This window comes from Lepidochelys kempii, chromosome 1, assembly GCF_965140265.1.
Source record: "Lepidochelys kempii isolate rLepKem1 chromosome 1, rLepKem1.hap2, whole genome shotgun sequence".
Taxonomy (NCBI): Eukaryota; Metazoa; Chordata; order Testudines; family Cheloniidae; genus Lepidochelys; species Lepidochelys kempii.
Window position 1 is genome coordinate 36,229,541 of NC_133256.1, and position 17,695 is coordinate 36,247,235.

The following is a 17,695-nucleotide window of genomic DNA, read 5'->3' on the forward strand; positions in this document are numbered from 1 at the left end:
TTTTTCCTACCAGGCTGGTTTGGCACCATCAGTGATATAGTGTTTTGTTTTGAAATCTGAGATCACCTTATGCCTTAGTCAGGACTACGATTTCTATTTTATTTTGGAGGGGAAAGATCATTTTGTTATGCTAATACTTCAAACTGTTCTTTGTCCGCTTATTCCACTGTGTTGAATGAGAACCTCTTGAATTAGTTCCTCCAGACCATTTGATAAATAATAGTAAACACTTGGTGTTGGTGACAGTGGCAGCAGCTCTGGACATTGCAGAAAATTGACTTGTATATGGAGCCATTCTCTCTAGGTCACAAATTTGGACCCAGTCAGTAGTATAGAGTCAGTTGTCATCAACCTTAGGTTTGTTGGGTGGGCTTTGTAAAATGTGTGGAAATTTGTTTGTGGTCTCAACCAAATTCTGAGTGGCAAGTGTCCACAAAAAAACACATAACAAATGGTTCTGTTGATAGTCTGGTTGCCGGTTTTTGCACAGAGGCCTAGGGTATGTCTGGATATAGAGAGTGAAAAATACCCTTCTGTTTCTAGAGGTGGTCACTCTGGAACAGGGGCCTCACTTAGGATGGAGAAAGCTTGAGCTGCTGCTGTCCATACTGTACCTATTCTGTAGCTAAGAGACTTCAAGACTGCCAATCTTACATTTTTTTGAGAACATAATTTAACTTGATAAATGCACATAACTCTATCATATTTTTAATGTAACTTTTATTTTCCTAGAAGAAGCATTTTTTTGTACTTGACAAGAAATTTTTTTTCAGGTGCTATGAGTCCATTAGCTGAAGAACATTTGACAAAGCAGGATTTACTCCTCCTTGAAATTCTGAGATTTTTGTGTCTATGTGTAACTACAGCACAAATCCATACAGTCTGCTTCAGAGCTCCTGACATACGGCGGAAGCTGTTAACGCTAATTGATAAAAGTATATTTGATACTGCTAAATCACTGCATCTACAGGTGGTGAGTGTGATATTGAGAAACTTCTTGATTCAGCAGTTATCTCTCTGTACATAAACATTATCTCTGAAAGTCATACACACATTCTGTGGCCATTCTCTTGGACTCAGAAAAACTTATAGTGTCTGCTTCTGAAGATTTAATTTTTTTTAAAATAGCTTATAGGGTTTGTCAGAAACCAGACACTAGACTATTGGGCCATACGGTATCTTCCTTCAGTTTTCACCATTAGCAGGTGGCTTGGAGGTTGTGCAGTCTTATTCTCTGGGACAGAGTATAGGAACTCCTTTCCGACTACTAGAGCTGATATGTTTACGTGCCAAAATATAAGGTTTAATTGCCCATATTATTGTGCATCAAATAATTCATTTGAATGAAACAAATGTCAAATTATCTAACAGTGTAAAAATTGACATAAATATTTTCAATAATGCTTTGTCCTAAATATTGACATAAATATTTGACATAAAGCATTTAGCAGCCATTGAAAATGCTTATCCTTGTTATTTTGTTTTCGTGTGTGTGTATAAAAATATGACTAATGTGTTCTATTTTTAATTATGCCTTAGTATTTAGTCCTTTTGAAGGAACTCCCAACTGAAGAAAATTTGTTGCCAGAAGACGATCTTCTTATGCTTCTCAAGCCTCTTTCGTAAGAAATAACATCAATTATATAGTAATAAAATATTTTATTCAGCAACTATCTGGTTTTATTACTGTTTGGCTTCTAAAGCTATCTCTTCTTTCTTTCCCAGTGATGTGTGTTCCTTGTATCGTCGAGATCAAGAAGTTTGTCAAGCAATTCTAAATAATCTACTTCCCGTAGCAGTGGAGTTGGGCCAAGCCAACCCAAATGTGGAAGAAACAGGGGAAGTCCAAGGACAATTTTTAACTGTGGTGGGAGCATTTTGGTATGTTTTATTTATTTTATGCAGCAGTCTATTTCTTGGCTTGATGACTGATGACTTATACACTTCTCCCATGTGAATCTTTTCGGGTGTCTGTTCTATATTAAAGTTAGATCACTGATCCTCATAGCCACTAAGTGATAGTTTAAAGGCACGTTGAAAGGTAAACTTAGATCCAAACATCAATATGATGGGGCAGTGATTTCCAGATCCTGAGTTGTTTTTTAAATTCCTTAGTCCATTGCCAAGATAATTAAATAAAATTAACTGAGAGAAAAAAGAGAGAATTCTCCCTGCTGGCTTTACGGCAATAATTAACAAACACTCTTCCAAGTAGTGTTTATTATATTGATACACAAAGAAGAAAATAAATAGTCCTTTAAAACTCGGGGGAAAAGATGCTTGCTAATCAGGTCAGAAGTGTTACTTAAAAGCATCTAAGAATGAATTACAGAGAGCAGAGAGAAATCTCTGAAGACTTTTTTCCTGACATTAAGCTTGTAATAGTATTTTTCATATATTTAAATGGCTTCTGTTTCAGGCACTTGACAAAGGAAGGGAGATGTACAGCTCCAGTAAGAGTGGCCCTACTGAACTGCATGAAAGCCCTACTTGAGGTGAACCATATTTTCCTATGTGATGTTAGTGTAGTACGGTGATACTCAGATCTTAGTGGTTCAGGAGCCAAATTAGCAATCAGCATTTCCCAAAGAGCCACAATAGTGTGAATTCATTGTTTCATTTTCTATAAGTACTATTCATATTTAAACAGTATGACGGTGAAATATTTAGTTTATATTAATTATATATATATATGTTATTCTCACAGCAAATAAGTTAATAACTTAGTGCAAGTTGATACCTTAATTGGTTAATAACATAGTAAAAGCATCCAGATTGGTTGATAACTTTAATGTCATGTGCTGCAAGGAGCCACAGGTAACTTATTAAAGAGCCACTTTTGGCTCTTGAGCCTGGGGCTGAGTATTACTGGTGGAGTAAATGTAATACTCAATGTTTGCTTGAAAGTACTGTCGAAAGAGCTATTGCATACATCAGTATAACAAGTATGTCCAGTGTTCATTTCTGTATAAATTCCATACATATTTAACAACAAATGTTAATTTTCTTCAGGCTGATCCTCATTCAAATTGGGCTGTGCTTAATGTAAATGATAAAGATCTGCCTGTGAGTGATGCTTTCCCACATTTCCTCGCAGATAGCTACCATCAAGTTTGCATGCTTGCTGCAAAGTCAATAACCAGGTGATAACCCAGACCTTTTTGTAGTTTGTTTAGGTAATCAAATCAGTGTATTTAAGGATAATAGACAGTTTTTCTCTTTTGCGTGCTATGTAGCTCTTGTGTAAAACCCATTGTGTGTAGACCCTTCATGTAAATATACTTATCTTCATGGAAAAAATAGACTAAGTACTGTAGATAACGTGATGCCTTGTGCTAGACAAGCAATGATTTTGTCCTTTGCCTAAATAAGAGAGCTTCTGAGGAACTCTTCACAAATATTAATGAATTTATCCTTGCAGTGCTCCATGAGGTAAAGACAACAGTGACAAAGGATGAGAGTTTGGGTCCTTTGCTCCCTGGTTGGCAGGGATTGGAGAGGACTTGGACACTTTCAGATGATTCCTCTCCCTTCCATCCAGCAAATGCTCATTCTTCCATCTGAACATTTTTGGATGGAGGAAGGGTTGACTCAACACAAGGCCTTTGAAAAATGCGGATTCCAGACACCGCCTTCTGTCCCTCAAAACAAAGAAACCGTAATATATACCTTGTAAAATATACACCAGTTCTGAAGATTAATTGTTAGGTTAAATAATTGTTGTCCTCATTTTACTTTAAGTTTGTTCCAAGATGTGAAACAGAGAGATTCTTCTGGATTGCCAAAAGCTCTTCCTTTGAAGATCCAACAAAAGGCCTTTGAGAATGTATACTTCAGAGTTCAAGAAGGAATGAGAGATCTGGTAATAAGATCTAATCATTAAGCATGTGTAAATGTTCAGGGCCATATGCTTCATTTTCTAAGAACTTTGTCATTGCTAGAAGACTGTCATTTTTCATGACTAGTGAACCAAGGGGCAACATTTTTCACTAGGCACCTCCCTTGTCACTGTCCTGTCCATGCTACAAATGGTTAAACCCTTTTAATGCTGCCATTTTCCAGACTGCTAGCCCTCTGAATACTTACTAATCATAATAATCATGATTATTACAGTAGTCTAAGGATCAACCAAAAATGGCGTTTCATTGTGCTAGGCACTGTACAGACACATCATAGTAGACAGACTCACCTCAAAGAGTTTCCAGTCTAAATATTTAAATGCCTATATTTATGTGCCTATGTCCGTAGCATTTGATTACTAAATTTGGAGCACTTTAGATCTTCCTTTTATCTATCACTCACTGATTTAATATTTTATTATTAATAAGAAACATTATATAAGCATGTAGACAGTTTTCTGTCTCTGTTTCCCTGGTGCACAGCCACTATTATGTGAAACATCATCTGGGATAAAAGCAGGTTTTCCAGGCATCGCTGTCAACCATTATCTGCCTCTACAAGCTTTTCTAAAGACATTACCAGTGAATAGTTCCTGAGAAATGAGATAGTGGTCTTAGTATAGTTATTACTAGACAGGTGCTCCCTTCAAAAAGCACTTCCACAATTGACATAAATTGGCACCCATGTGGGCTGTTTCAGAGGTTACCATTTTGAATAAACAGTGAACTTGAAATACTCTGTCATCTCCAGAGGTAGTTTCTTGAAGTCAGGGTTTAAGTTCATGGTATATGTGATGTAGGGAAGCCTGCATTGCAGCTTTAAGCACTGTCATAGGTATATATAAAAATAATAAAAAGCTTTGACAGTGGATGCAGGAGTGAGAATGCATGATTGTTTTTTGAGTGCTGGTCCCTGTGTGTATTCCACATGTGGGTACTCCTGCATATCATGCATCTTAATTTGGAGATTTCTAGCAAGTAGTGTCCATTGGTCTCCAAACGAGCAGTTGTTACCATGTTCTGAACTGAAGGCTTAAAGGGCAGTGTGGACTAATACCTCTCCAGTTCTTTCTTATTACCACATGGCCTGAGTTGGAATCTTCTGTCCACAGATTTCTTTTTGCTGCTTTCTCTTAATGAGACTGTAAATATATTGTGAATAGGTTTAGTATTTTAGTGTAATATTTTAATCTTAGCATAGTTAGTATAGCTTAGTTTTCTTGTCTCGGGGTGTCTTTCCCTATGCACAAAGACTGTGCCCAGAGTCCTTGAGTTAAAGAACTGTGTATCCTGCCCCCACTCCTTCTCCATGAGTAACAAGCACCAACGCTGCCTCTACTGCCTGCTGCTCATTTCCCCCACCTGCAAAGCTCCTGGGCTCCAGCTGAGAAAACATCTGATGGAGACGGCTAGAGACCTCCGTCTAATCCAGGCCAGGGGGACCCCTTTTTACATCAGCCTCAACCAATTACTAGTACCCCACTGAGCACTAACTCAGGAGTGGAAGTCAGAGCTGCTAAGCCCAAGGAGTTGTCATCCAGGGCTTCTCATGAGAGTAAGGAGCACTCACAAGCATAAGGACAGATCTACTTCCAGATCTGCTTCCAGGGGAAGGGATCCCTCCCCAACTGTGTCCAAGTTGGGTGAGTCCCCGTGTGTTGGTCCTAAGGAATTAGGCTTACTTAAACCCTCTGGCCATGAGAGCAAGGCATGAAGGAAAAAGAATCCTCCAGTACCAACGCCTGTTCTGGCTCCTAAGCCTGAGGATCGGCACCCACCGAGACCATCTAAGAGTTCACATATAGACTCTTCAATGGTACAGTACCATCTCATCCCTGTAAAACCTGCCATCCATGATGACTATAGATGTGCCAGATCCATTGATCCTGACTACTGTAATGCCCCAGACTCCAGGACAGACTGAAACTTACACCTCACCTGTGGATATCTTTATCCTTCCTTATCCTCAGTCTCATTATCTTTTGGGTCTTACCTTTCTGAAAGACATTGTCACTCCAGAGGAGAAAACTACTTCAAGGAGACAGGAACATTCACCTTGTCACCCCTTAAGATGGAGCTTTCATCTACCAGTACTGACAGCTCTGCTGGTGGAATGGGAGCTGGCCTTCTCTTCAGAGGAGTTTGAGGTTCCAGGCGATCCTTCACCCCCATGTAGGGACGTGAGTCTGGACAGATACTCGAGAAGATCCAGTGTCCATCCTTCACCCCAATATGACTACCCAAGGGACTGATGGTAAAGTGACCCTCAACTGGTCAACCCTTCCTACTGGCCCGATTAGGGCTCCTGGGATCCCTACAGTAGACATCCTGGCTCCACCCATGCAACCCACCATACCACTCTCATGCAACACCTACACTCTCAATTAGAGCATGAGATAGAGGAGATTGAGCCGGATCCACAGGTACCAATAGGTGTTTCATCTTCCTTGCCAGAAGCTGCAATTGCCCCATCTTCGCCATCTTCACCTGGTGACCACAGGCAATATCAAGAGCTTCTGCAGAGAGTAGCGTATGACCTCCATATTCCAATAGAAGAAATCCAGGATATCCAGCATTGTCTCTTTGATATTTTATAACCTCCTGGTCCCAGTAGGGTGACCTTCCCAGGACGGAAGCCATGATGGAACTAGCAGAGGTGGTCTGACACACTCTGGTCTCTTGTATCCCCACTGTGCAAGGACTGAGAGATGCTATTTTGTATCAGCCAAAGGAGCTGAGTTCCTGTTCCTCTTTATACACCCAGCACCCAACTCCCTGGTGGTGCAGGAAGCCACTGGGTGGTCTAGATTACAACATCTCAAGGCTACACTGACAGGTAAGGATTCAAAATGACTTGATCTGGGGAGGAAGACTACACGTTTTCAGTTCCATAACTATCAAGCTTTGTTAGCAAAATATTATTTCAATAATTATTTTTGGGTTTTAGACTTTAAGAACAAACTCTCTTAAGAAGACAGAGCCCAATTCCAGGCCCTCATTGAGGAAGACTAACTATTGACCAGAATGACCCTTCAAGCTGCAATGGATGCAGTTGATACTGCATCTAGAGGGATAGCCACAGGCATAGCCATGAGGCATGAGTCTTGGCTGCACTCCTTGGGGTTTCTAATGGAGGTTCAAAATACCATAGAGAATTTGCCTTTTGAAGAGTCTAGCTTATTCGGAAAGAAGATGGACGAGTCCCTACACTTGTTGAAGAACAGCCCTCCACTTCTTGGACATTTACAACCCAGCTACCTGGAGCTCCATCCATACATTCACAAAGCATTACACATTAGTTCAAGCCTCCTCTGCATATGCAGCTGTTGGGAGTACAGTATTAGAAGTATCTATACCAACTGCATCTTTGACACTCCTCCCCATCCCATCCCCCCCATTTAAATACTGCTTGTTAATCACATTTGTGTGGAATACACATAGGGACCAGCACTTGAAGAAGAAATGGAGGTTGATTACATATAACCGGAGGTTCTTCCAAGGTATGTGGTCCCTAGCTGTATTCCACTAGCTGCCCTCCTTCCCCTGTGCTTCAAATCTTATCTGATTTGCGGAAAGAAGAGGAACTACACTACCCCTTATGCCCTCAGTTCTTAGCATGAAGAAAACAACTGCACACGTGTAGACTAATTGACACTACTTGCTACAGATCTCCAAACTCAGGTGCATGGTGCCAATGTGTGGCCATCTGTGGAATTCAAATAGAGACCACACATCTCAAAGAACCTTCGTTACAGATAAGTAACCTCAATTTTATGCAGCTGCTTTCAGAGGTACATAGATGCTAACAGAGAGAACATTTTTCTCTCTCTCTTTCCAGAGATTGTGCCCATGAATATTGTATCTGTGTAGTGTAAAAACAAAGGGCTTACATTTTCATAAGATAAATATTTCCGTGTTCTGTGCAGTAACTTTCACAAACCCCAAATTTGGTTTAAAAATGACAAGACTGGGGGAGAATTAGAGAAAGGGATAAGCTGCATTCATGTTGTAGGATAATTGGAATTCCATTGGGGGATATCCATACAGTTTTCTCCCTCGCATCCGTCATTTTTTCTTCTCCTTTCCCACCACATGATGGCTTCTTGACTTTTCTTCCAAGTCTTAAGGATCCTTTCATATTTTTCTTTGTTTTAGCATGTATTCCCAACCTCAAATTACAGTCACCAGCCTTCCAAGTAAGATGATTGCATGAGACTAACTTGATAGCTCAGCAGCGCTGTTCCATAGGAGGGGAGAGGGGGCAGTTGAATTCCTAAGCCATCCATTCCATTCCCCATATGCATCTCAGGAGCTCAACATACTGCCCCCTTTATATTGTTATGAAGAGTGTTTTTAGTTTTTTAGCTCATGTAAAAGTTCAGAGGCTCCCATTTAACATTCTTAACAGTTATTTCATTCTTAATCGATGAAGGCACGTGGTGGCATGAGCCCTGAAGACCTCTTGGATGAGCAGTGTAATAGAAGAGCAGTTCTTCTGTTGCTGATAACCATGGTTTTATGTTGCAGTCCTGTGTGTGAAAAGCAGGCTTTGTTTGCTATTTGCCAGTCTGTGAAAGAAAATGGATTAGAGCCTCACCTTATAAAAAAGGCAAGTATACGGGAGAAATGCTTCGTATAGTTAGGTTATAACTTATACAAGTAAAGCAGAGTTGTAGTGTGTAGCCTTTATTTTAAATTGAATTGATTGATAGTTCTGTGTTACCTCACTCTGAGTTCAGCTCCTGTGCGGCCACAGTTTTTCAGATTAATGTGGTGAAAGTTACCCTTTATAGTTCTTTTAGATTGGGAGACTCTTAGGAGCACATGAAAAACAAATACAGTGACCACAACATAGTGACATGTAAAACAGTCTTGGTTGTATTCATATGTTACACTCACATAATGTCTACACAACCTGAGAGATTCCAAGCAATAGCCCAAGATATTATTGAGTCTGGTGGATCTCTTAAATGGTGGCCATTGATAGAGGGGGTCTTCCATCGGTGTCTTCCCACTTTTACCTAACCAGAGAACCTCATTTATATTGTTTTTCTGACCACACCTAACACCTTATTCATATGCAGGAGGGTTCCAACCTCTTTTTCCTTATCTGTACTTCCATACCCATAAATTTTGGGGTGCCTCACTTTCCATAGGTTGTTCTCTTAGTTCCCCTTTTCCTTATGAGCATCAACCTGTTTCCAGGGTGACCTATGGTCAGAACAGAACTTTGTGTGATGTTACAGCTTGGTGTCTTGCAGTTTACTGCAGTCTATTTTTCCTTAACATCACTTATTGGCACATCTTTTACAGTAATCTTGTGGTTTTATTGGCATAGAGTCAATCTTAGATCACCCACTCATGTCAAGTCTCCTTAAGCCTGCAGCCTAGTGTGGCTAAGCTAAAATCTTATAGGCCCCAGCTTATAGGCCTTGCATTACAACCAGGCCTTGCTTGTATACCTAATATGCATTTATCAGTCATAAATACTTGTCAATCTTATACTTCTGGAATCCTATCTTACATCTGTACCTACAACTGAAATCTATTTAGCACACGTTAATGATATATGAAATAACTAATGAATTGACCATAACACTAGGTAACACACTGATAAATAAATTAATTGGCTACAAGTGCTATAAAGGGTATTTAGTTAATGCTGAAAATTTTTATAGCTCTTTCATTGTATGCAAACAGACTGGCTAATTAATTTTTTTACTTACTAAAATACCTCAGTGATTGTTTTAAGTTTCTCATGTTAAAATAAAGAATATGCAATAATTCTAAGGTTAACATTTTTGTAATAACTCCTGTATTTTCATGGACATCTTTAAACTATAATCAGGATCACGCACTGTAAATATTTTTGCCAGGGATGGTGGAACCAGGCAGGTAAAGGAGGCTAGGGCCCCCAAAGTGGAAATACTGTGGGGGCTCTGTCCCTGCATAAATTCATACATGCCCAGGGGGCTAGGGAGGAGGTGAGAGCAGAATCCAGAGGTGCTGGAGCTGCCACCACAAAGCCTGAGATTGTTCTGGAGAGCAGGGACAGGGACCTTCTGGGGCTCAAGCAGTTTCTATGATGCCTGGGATCTGGCCAGGACGCAGTGAGCAGCACCCAGAGGTGCTGGAGCCACTGCCATGGTGCGCTGGATCAGGCCAGGCATCAGGGAATAGTACCCAGAGGGTCTGGAACAGGCCTGGGAAGGATCTGGCTTGACTTCCCTCATGCCATCAGCTGAGTCTCACTGCCTCGCCTCATTCCCTCTCCATTCCCCACCCCGCTTCGCAATGACTGTCTGTCTCCCTCCACCCTAGATTTTAGACCCAGTTAAAGATGCTCACAATCAAACAAAGTAAAGTCAGTTTTTCCATATGCAAAACATGTAAAATGATAAGTGCAGTCTACTGAAAAACGCAATGTTCCTTTGTATTTGTCATTTAAGAGTATGTTTTCCCCCCAGCTTAGTGTATTTTGGTATTACATTTGACAAACAACGAGAAAAAAAAAAAAGGCAAATGATAGCCATAATTAAAGATTCCATCCCTCTCCACATAAGGGAAAATGGTGCTATGGCAGGGGTGGGCAAACTATGGTCCAGGGGCCACATCCAGCCCTTCGGATGTTTTAATCTGGCCCTCGAGCTCCCGCTGAGTAGCAGGGTCCAGGGCTTGCTCCGCTCTGGCACTCCAGCCAGGGAGCGGGGTCGAGGGCTTGTCCCGCTCTGTGTATTCCGTGGCTCCGTGCGGCTCCCAGAAGCAGAGGCACATAGGGGCAGCCAGAGGACTCCGCACGCTGCCACTGCTCCTGCCCCAAGCACCGCCCACGCAGCTCCCATTGTCTGGGAACTGAGGCCAATGGGAGATGCGGGGGCGGCACCTGCGGACGGGGCAGCGCGCAGAGCCACCTGGCTGTGCCTCCATTTAGGAGCTGGAGGAGGAACATGCTGCTGCTTCCAGGAGCCGCTTGAGGTAAGCGACGCCCGGAGCCTGTACCCCTCCAATGCCCCAATCCCCTGCCCCAGCCTTATCCCCCTTCCATCCTCTGAACACCTTGGTTCCAGACTGGAGCACCCTCTTGCACCCCCAGCCCCTCATACCGAGCCCCATGCCAGAGCCCACACCCCCAGCCGGAGCCCTCACCCCTCCCTGCACCCCAACCCTCTGCTCCAGCCTGGAGCCCCCTCCTGCACCCTGAACTCCTCATTTCTGGCCCCACCCCAGAGTCCACACCCTCGGTCGGAGCCCTCACCCCCTCCTGCACCCCAACCTCCAATATCGTGAACATTCATGGCCCGCCATACAATTTCCATACCCAGATGTGGCCCTCAGGCCAAAAAGTTTGCCCATCCCTGTGCTATGGTATAATATCGGTCATTTCTACTTTGTACTACTTAGAAGTTGAACTATATAAATACTATTAAAAGAGCAAAAAGATGTTAGAAGGTGAGGCTTTGAGACATGTAACTGCTGAGGGTGCTGCAGCACAACGTATACGCTGCATGTTATCTCACAGTCTTACTTATTGCACAGGTTTTGGAGAGAGTATCGAACGTTTTTGGCTATAAAAGTATAGAAGACTTCATGATTTCCCAGTTAGACTATCTGGTGCTGGAGTGGCTGAGAATGAAAGATAGTGGATATAGCCTATCTGCTTTTCCTTACATTGTTTTGAACTACTCTAGCCTTGAGGAGTTCTACAGGTAGGTTTATACATAAAATGTATGTGAAATCAGGTTAAACTAGTTTTATTTAAGACCATGAAACATGCTATCTCAAGTATCAAAATAATGTAATTTTGCTTCTTGTACTGTAAGATTTTGCTTTAAAAGGCGTGTAGTTAAGTCTTTAAAATTAATTCCAGGTATCATGTCTATTACCTGCTATTATGTTGGAGATTTATTTTATAGCTGTAACTAGACAGTCATACAACATATCAACTATATTATGTTTAAAAGGTAGGGTATTTCAAAAATTCCATTGTAATTCAAGGAAAATTTTGAAATATATTTGTTTACTTGTAGGGCTTGTTATAAAGCTTTGGTTCCACACCTGGTGATTAGAAGTCAGTTTGAAGATGTGAAATCTATTGCTAACATGATTGAAAAAGACTGGCGGCAGCTTCTAGCATGCTGCTTTCCAAAGATACTTGTAAATATCCTTCCCTATTTTGCTTATGAAAGCCCTGGAGATAGTGAAATAGCACAACAGAGAGATACAGCTTATAAAGTCTACGACATGCTTAAGGATGAAAACTGCTTAGGAAAACAGGTACCTATTTTAATGTACTTTGTTTCCTTTATAAATGCATAAACTGGTGTATGACTTGTAATGGACTGGAGGAGAAAATAGTAAGTAATAGGTCAGATAATTCAGGTCTTCAACTTAGGATATTTTGCAATAAAGTAAGTCAAAATTTGGTATTTTTATTCTGAATCTTTCAAGTAAGGTCAGCTGTGCTGTCTTAAAGCAACACTGTCAACTGGAAATCTAAAACATTTCAAAATATGAATTAAAAGTTGTTATGCTTTTGCAGTCACATTTGCCTATGTTTTAAGTTTTTTCTCTCTGATTCTCTGTGAAGCCTTCTCCCATCCCCCCAACAGGGGCACTGACTATTCGTGGGAACTAATGACTATACATAATGTTATGTCAAATGCAGAATGTAAATAAACTGAAAATATAGAGAAACATTTAATTTATGGTGAATCTTAGGTGTTGTAATTACAGTTGGTAAAACATTTCTAGAAAGAATTGTGATTTCTAAGTTGATTGTGTCCCTTTAATTTTAAGATGGACAACTCAAAGGATAAATAGGTAGCTCAGACAAGAAGAAAAAGAAGTTACCTCAGAAAAACACAAATTGAAATTGAGACCTTCAGAGTTAAAATATTTCCATATTAAAGCTGTTCATATGAAAACATTAAATGTATCTAATGTTGTTTTCTAGCAGATTGACAATTTATCTCACAGTAACTTGCCAGAGATTGTAGTGGAGCTGCTGATGACCCTACATGAGCCAGTCAACACCAAGGCAGGAGAAGGAGGTGACCTAAGTAAATTTACAGGGTATGTAGATATAGACTTTTAGAAGAAGATGTATTTCATACCTTTTTACTTATGTACAACATTTTGCATGTGTGGGGTGTGTGCGTCCCAGCATATGCTCTCAAAATTTCTTCTAGGATTTCAAGAGAGCAAAATAGAAGAGTGGGTATTTGAGTTCAGAGAGATTTATTACCCCCCTCTTTCCATAGTTTCAGTGAGGGTGAAAGACACACCTCTGTCAAGGGTTTGGCTGGATCCAAATAACTTTGGCTCAGCTCTTGCATGGGTTGGTCTTAGTAGCATCTTCAGCTTGTGAATATATAATCTTGTTTATGCATCTTCAACAGGGTTGTAAATCTTCAACTTTGTGGTTATATTGTTTTTGTCTTTCGAGCGGGAAATTCTCAGAACATTTCTAAACTTGATTTTAACTTTTTTATTCATTTTATTTTCTGAGATTCGTTTAATTCATCAGTGCTTAAGAGATGAAATGTTCTTTCTCAAATGAGTCAAAACACTCATATTTTATATATGAAAATCGGATTTTAAAATAATCTTTTTAAACTTAAATTATTCTTAGAGAATTTTTAAATACAAGTGGTCATCTTTTGCAATCCTAGAAAAAAAGTTTCTTCACATCCTTTAATAAGGGGGAGCGCTTCCATTCTTTGAAAAGACACTTACTGGTGTTCAAACTTTTCTCAAGATTACAATCTACAGTAGCAATTAAGACTCCTACCAAACACGGTGTGCAAATCAAATATCACAATAGCATTTAGATATATTTTTCTAAAATGATATAGAATATTAGGCCAAAATACAAGTTATAAAGCTGCATTCCAGAGTCCGTACAACGTGACCTGGAGGTGCTGAGTACAATTTTATGGCCATCATTCTTTATGATGTTTTTCGTATTTGTCACTTACTGAGAAAAAGCAGAGATTTTGTGGGAGTTTCTCTAGTGAGACTAAACATTTTATTTAATAAACTCAAGCATGTAAGCTATTATTCTTCAAGCATCATGTATGTGTATAAAGTTACTGCATCTTCTGAAATTCAGCAAAGGCAAAGAGCAGTTTGTAATAAATTGTATTTTATTAATAACCATTTTTGCATCAGTATTGAGGTTTATCCTCCTTCCCTCCATCCATTAGTTTCTAACATTATGTGTAGTTTAGGCACTAAGTATTTGAATAAGACTGCCGTTTGTAGGGTGACCAGATGTCCTGTTTTTATAGGGACAGTCCCGGTTTTTGGGACTTTTTCTTATATAGGCACCTATTACCCCCCACCCCCATCCCGTTTTTTCACAGTTCCTATCTCGTCACCCTAGCCGTTTGCCATATTTCTCCCTGACAAGCATGGGTTGGTTCTCTTAGTTCTTTATTACATTCTGGACTGAACTGGGAGCAGGGCTGTCATTTTAGAGGATTTCCAGCTATAAAACTCTCTTGTGTAGAGTTGGTCTACTAAAATTCCTCATTGGCTGACTTCAGAGCATGCTGAAAGATTTATTTATTTCATTTGACCTGTTTTTCTATGTTGACTGTTTCTGGACCCCCAACCCTTTGCTTTCAAATCTGCTACCCTTCTGTTTTCTTTATTCTTACCAGTTTCTGTTTGATCCCTTTATGATTGGAGTAACATGCATGATGACTATGATTTATTCTTGTGAATTACATTTTTACAAGGTCTGGGAGTGGATTTGGCTGATTGGCTTGTATTTAATTTCATGTTTTTGTATTTTGGTGTTTGGTGCTTTGATAACATGCCAAAGGCATCCTACAATTGGATTAAACAAAACAAGTGCAAATATTTCCCTATAGAAATGAAGTCTTTATGTTGTATTTGGAGATTACATCTCATTTTATTTCTATTTGTTAGTTTGCTGGGAAGTATAACTAATTCTCCACTTATTGCTGAAAATATTACTGTTATGTAGGAAGAATTTGTACTTTGCTGTATTTTTTCACACTAGTTACTATATAGCAATTTTTTCTTGCCTTATCAGGGTGAAACCAAATCAGCCATGCAACATGTTATATATGCATCCATTTAAAGCATCCATATCCTTCATCTCTGAACAAGTTTTTGGAAGTCTTGTCTCACTGTGTTTTTTAATTCATTCAGGGAACTGGACCCTGCTCCTAATCCTCCTCATTTTCCATCTTATGTGATCAAGGCAACCTTCGATTATATTAGCAGTTGTCATAAAACCAAGTTAAAAAGTATTGTAGCTGTACTTTCTAAAAATCCTGTAAGTATATGATTTTGCCTTTTTTTGGCATTGTTAGAAGATTTCCTTTTAATTATGTATATTTTTATTTGTAAATTGTCAGTGCATGACAACAAAGAAAAAACTTTCCAATATAATTTTAGGGAATCTCTTTATGTTTCTATTAGTAGCAGAAAAAAGACACGTCCCTAAGTTAAAGGCCACAGTAACTTTATGAATGTTACATGCATAAAAGATTAGTTAAAAAAAAAAAAGTGAAAGAAAGACAGGGCCACATTTTTAAAAATAAATCAAGTTGGGGGGGATTTACATACATTAAATAAAACTATATAGGTTAGATTCACAATATTTCTGTCACATACTGACTAAAGAATTACATCAGATCATGATATATTTAAGTATAAATATTTTCTCCCCCTGCTGACAGGGTGGATTTCTGCATCCTTATGTTTAGACACGTTTGCTTCACACGAAGTATGACTGTTCTCCTTTATGTTGTCTATAGATTGGAGAAAAACATACTAATATTTAGTTGTTTTATAACTAAATGGGAGAGTATGTGTTTCCAGAATGTAGCATAGCCATGCACAAATCACAAAAGCTCTGCATATGTTGTTTTTGTGTGCCTATTTACTTTTTACTATATGTATGTGTTCTATTAAAACAATCTTGCATTTTTACATTTTTCCACTTTTTTTTTTATCATTGATGAAGACTGCCTTCAGTGCTTTTTGTTTTCAGGAAAACAAAAAGCAGTTTTTTGCACAGTCATGGAAACTAAAAATAGAAAGAACCTGTAGGAATATCCAGTCTGCACCCCCCATTCCTTGTACGATTGGTCTCTACAGTGCATTTTCTAGCATTTGAAATAAATATGTGCATTTATATATGACTCGGGAAATACAAAACTTGTCTTATGTTTACATTTTTTCCTAAAGTTAAAATAATTTAATTTTGCTGTTATGATATGAAAGGCGGCTTTTCACTTGGTGTTTTCATTCATTTACAGGATTCATTCCAGAAAATTCTACTAGCCATTTGCAAACAGGCAGCTGATACAAACAATATTTACAAAAAACACAGGATTCTTACCATTTATTACTTGTTTGTTAATTTGTTACTTAAAGAGATAAAGGATGGTTTAGGAGGAGCGTGGGCTTTTGTTCTTCGAGATATAATATATACCCTGATTCACTACATCAACAGCAGGTAAATACATAATTGTCTTCTAGTTCTTCCTTTTTTACCTTCTCACTGTTATCCATATATTTTAGTACCACTAGTAGCTGTTGTATCATCTATGTAGAAGCTAGTGAAAAACTGATGTTAGTGTCACACTAGCGATTGATTATAGGTAGGGTGACCATATTTCCCTACACTGAATATGGCACACCTGATAAAATTACTTGTATTCAAGCCGAGTTCAATGGCAATCAATCAGACCTATGCGGTACAAATGTTTAAATTAACATCAAGTTGCCTGAGTCCCTGTTAAAAAGAAATACTGCTAGTTGGATTCTTTTTATTTATCTTCTTATCTTTAAGGCTTTAGGGTTCACACAAGGAAAGGTGACACACACACACACTCCTGTACACCTCTCTCACACGGGCGGGGGAGCGGGTGTGACTGACCAACCCGACCCTCCCTGCCTGGTGCTCTTCAGGCTTCATACCTGGCTGGGCCCCCGGGATGGACCCACCTGTCCTGGTACCTGGTGCCGCGTCTTCTTGAGGCAACACGTGTGGGGCGGGGAGGAATGAAGGGTCACATGCCTCCCCCCCCCCCCCCCCAGATTTCTGCCAGGGTTCACACCAGAATGTGACCAGCAGCAGCCTTTTGGCACTGTGCGGGAGAGAAAGGATGGGAGCTGCTTCCAGCCCAAACAGTGTTGAAAGGCAGCTATCACCTCCAGGCTGCTGCTGGCCACTGAAATAACCCAGCTGCCTCCTATCCCCTGGCTACAGTGCAGGCTGGAAAAGGTTAAGCCCTTTAGGATGCATTGTGCACCAGGGCCCAGGGAACCTGACTGCAGGGGCTTTAGCAAATCCGGCCAGAGAAGTGGCTCAGCAGGAAAATGTGCCTAGGGGATGGAGCAGCCCCGTTCTCCATGGGGGCAGGTTCCAGGATGGGGGGCAGGTGAAGAGGGTGCTAAGCCCCTGCCTGGGGGGCTGCTGTGGAGCCTGCAGGGTCAGGGCATGAACAGGCTGGAAATCACTTCCCCTGCTCCACTCCAGAGCTTAGATGAGGGGCGGAGAGGCTTCCCCATGCCAGTGCTGCTCTGAGCTTTGGCACATACAGGGCTCAGCTCCTCCTGGCCAGCGTCCTGAGCAGGAGGGTCGTGGGCTTTCCCAGGGCACTGGTCCAGCCATAGGCAGTGGGGGAAGGGAGGAGCCTGCCGGCCAGGCTGTTGGTTAACTGAGCACTCTGACTAGGGGCTGGTTCTCCGCACAGCACTGGGAGCAGGACGGGTTCTGCCTAGGGAGATATGGAAGAGCAGAGGGGATGAAG

At 40.4% G+C, this 17,695-nt stretch overlaps 1 protein-coding gene across 5 annotated transcripts in view; it reads left to right on the forward strand.

The window, feature by feature from the left end:
• Positions 1 to 17,695, forward strand: part of ATM (ATM serine/threonine kinase) — a 151,962-nt gene that overhangs the window by 50,034 nt on the left and 84,233 nt on the right. For 3 of the 5 annotated variants that reach the window (XM_073338919.1, XM_073338890.1, XM_073338926.1), the window contains 12 exons: positions 774 to 973; positions 1,540 to 1,622; positions 1,726 to 1,881; positions 2,420 to 2,495; positions 3,013 to 3,143; positions 3,742 to 3,862; positions 8,332 to 8,508; positions 11,436 to 11,605; positions 11,927 to 12,173; positions 12,853 to 12,971; positions 15,081 to 15,207; positions 16,196 to 16,395. In XM_073338919.1, coding sequence (XP_073195020.1) covers positions 774 to 973; positions 1,540 to 1,622; positions 1,726 to 1,881; positions 2,420 to 2,495; positions 3,013 to 3,143; positions 3,742 to 3,862; positions 8,332 to 8,508; positions 11,436 to 11,605; positions 11,927 to 12,173; positions 12,853 to 12,971; positions 15,081 to 15,207; positions 16,196 to 16,395 — 1,807 coding nt within the window. The remainder of the gene's footprint in view (positions 1 to 773; positions 974 to 1,539; positions 1,623 to 1,725; positions 1,882 to 2,419; positions 2,496 to 3,012; positions 3,144 to 3,741; positions 3,863 to 8,331; positions 8,509 to 11,435; positions 11,606 to 11,926; positions 12,174 to 12,852; positions 12,972 to 15,080; positions 15,208 to 16,195; positions 16,396 to 17,695) is intronic. The other 2 variants (XM_073338900.1, XM_073338911.1) reach the window with 2 other exon arrangements.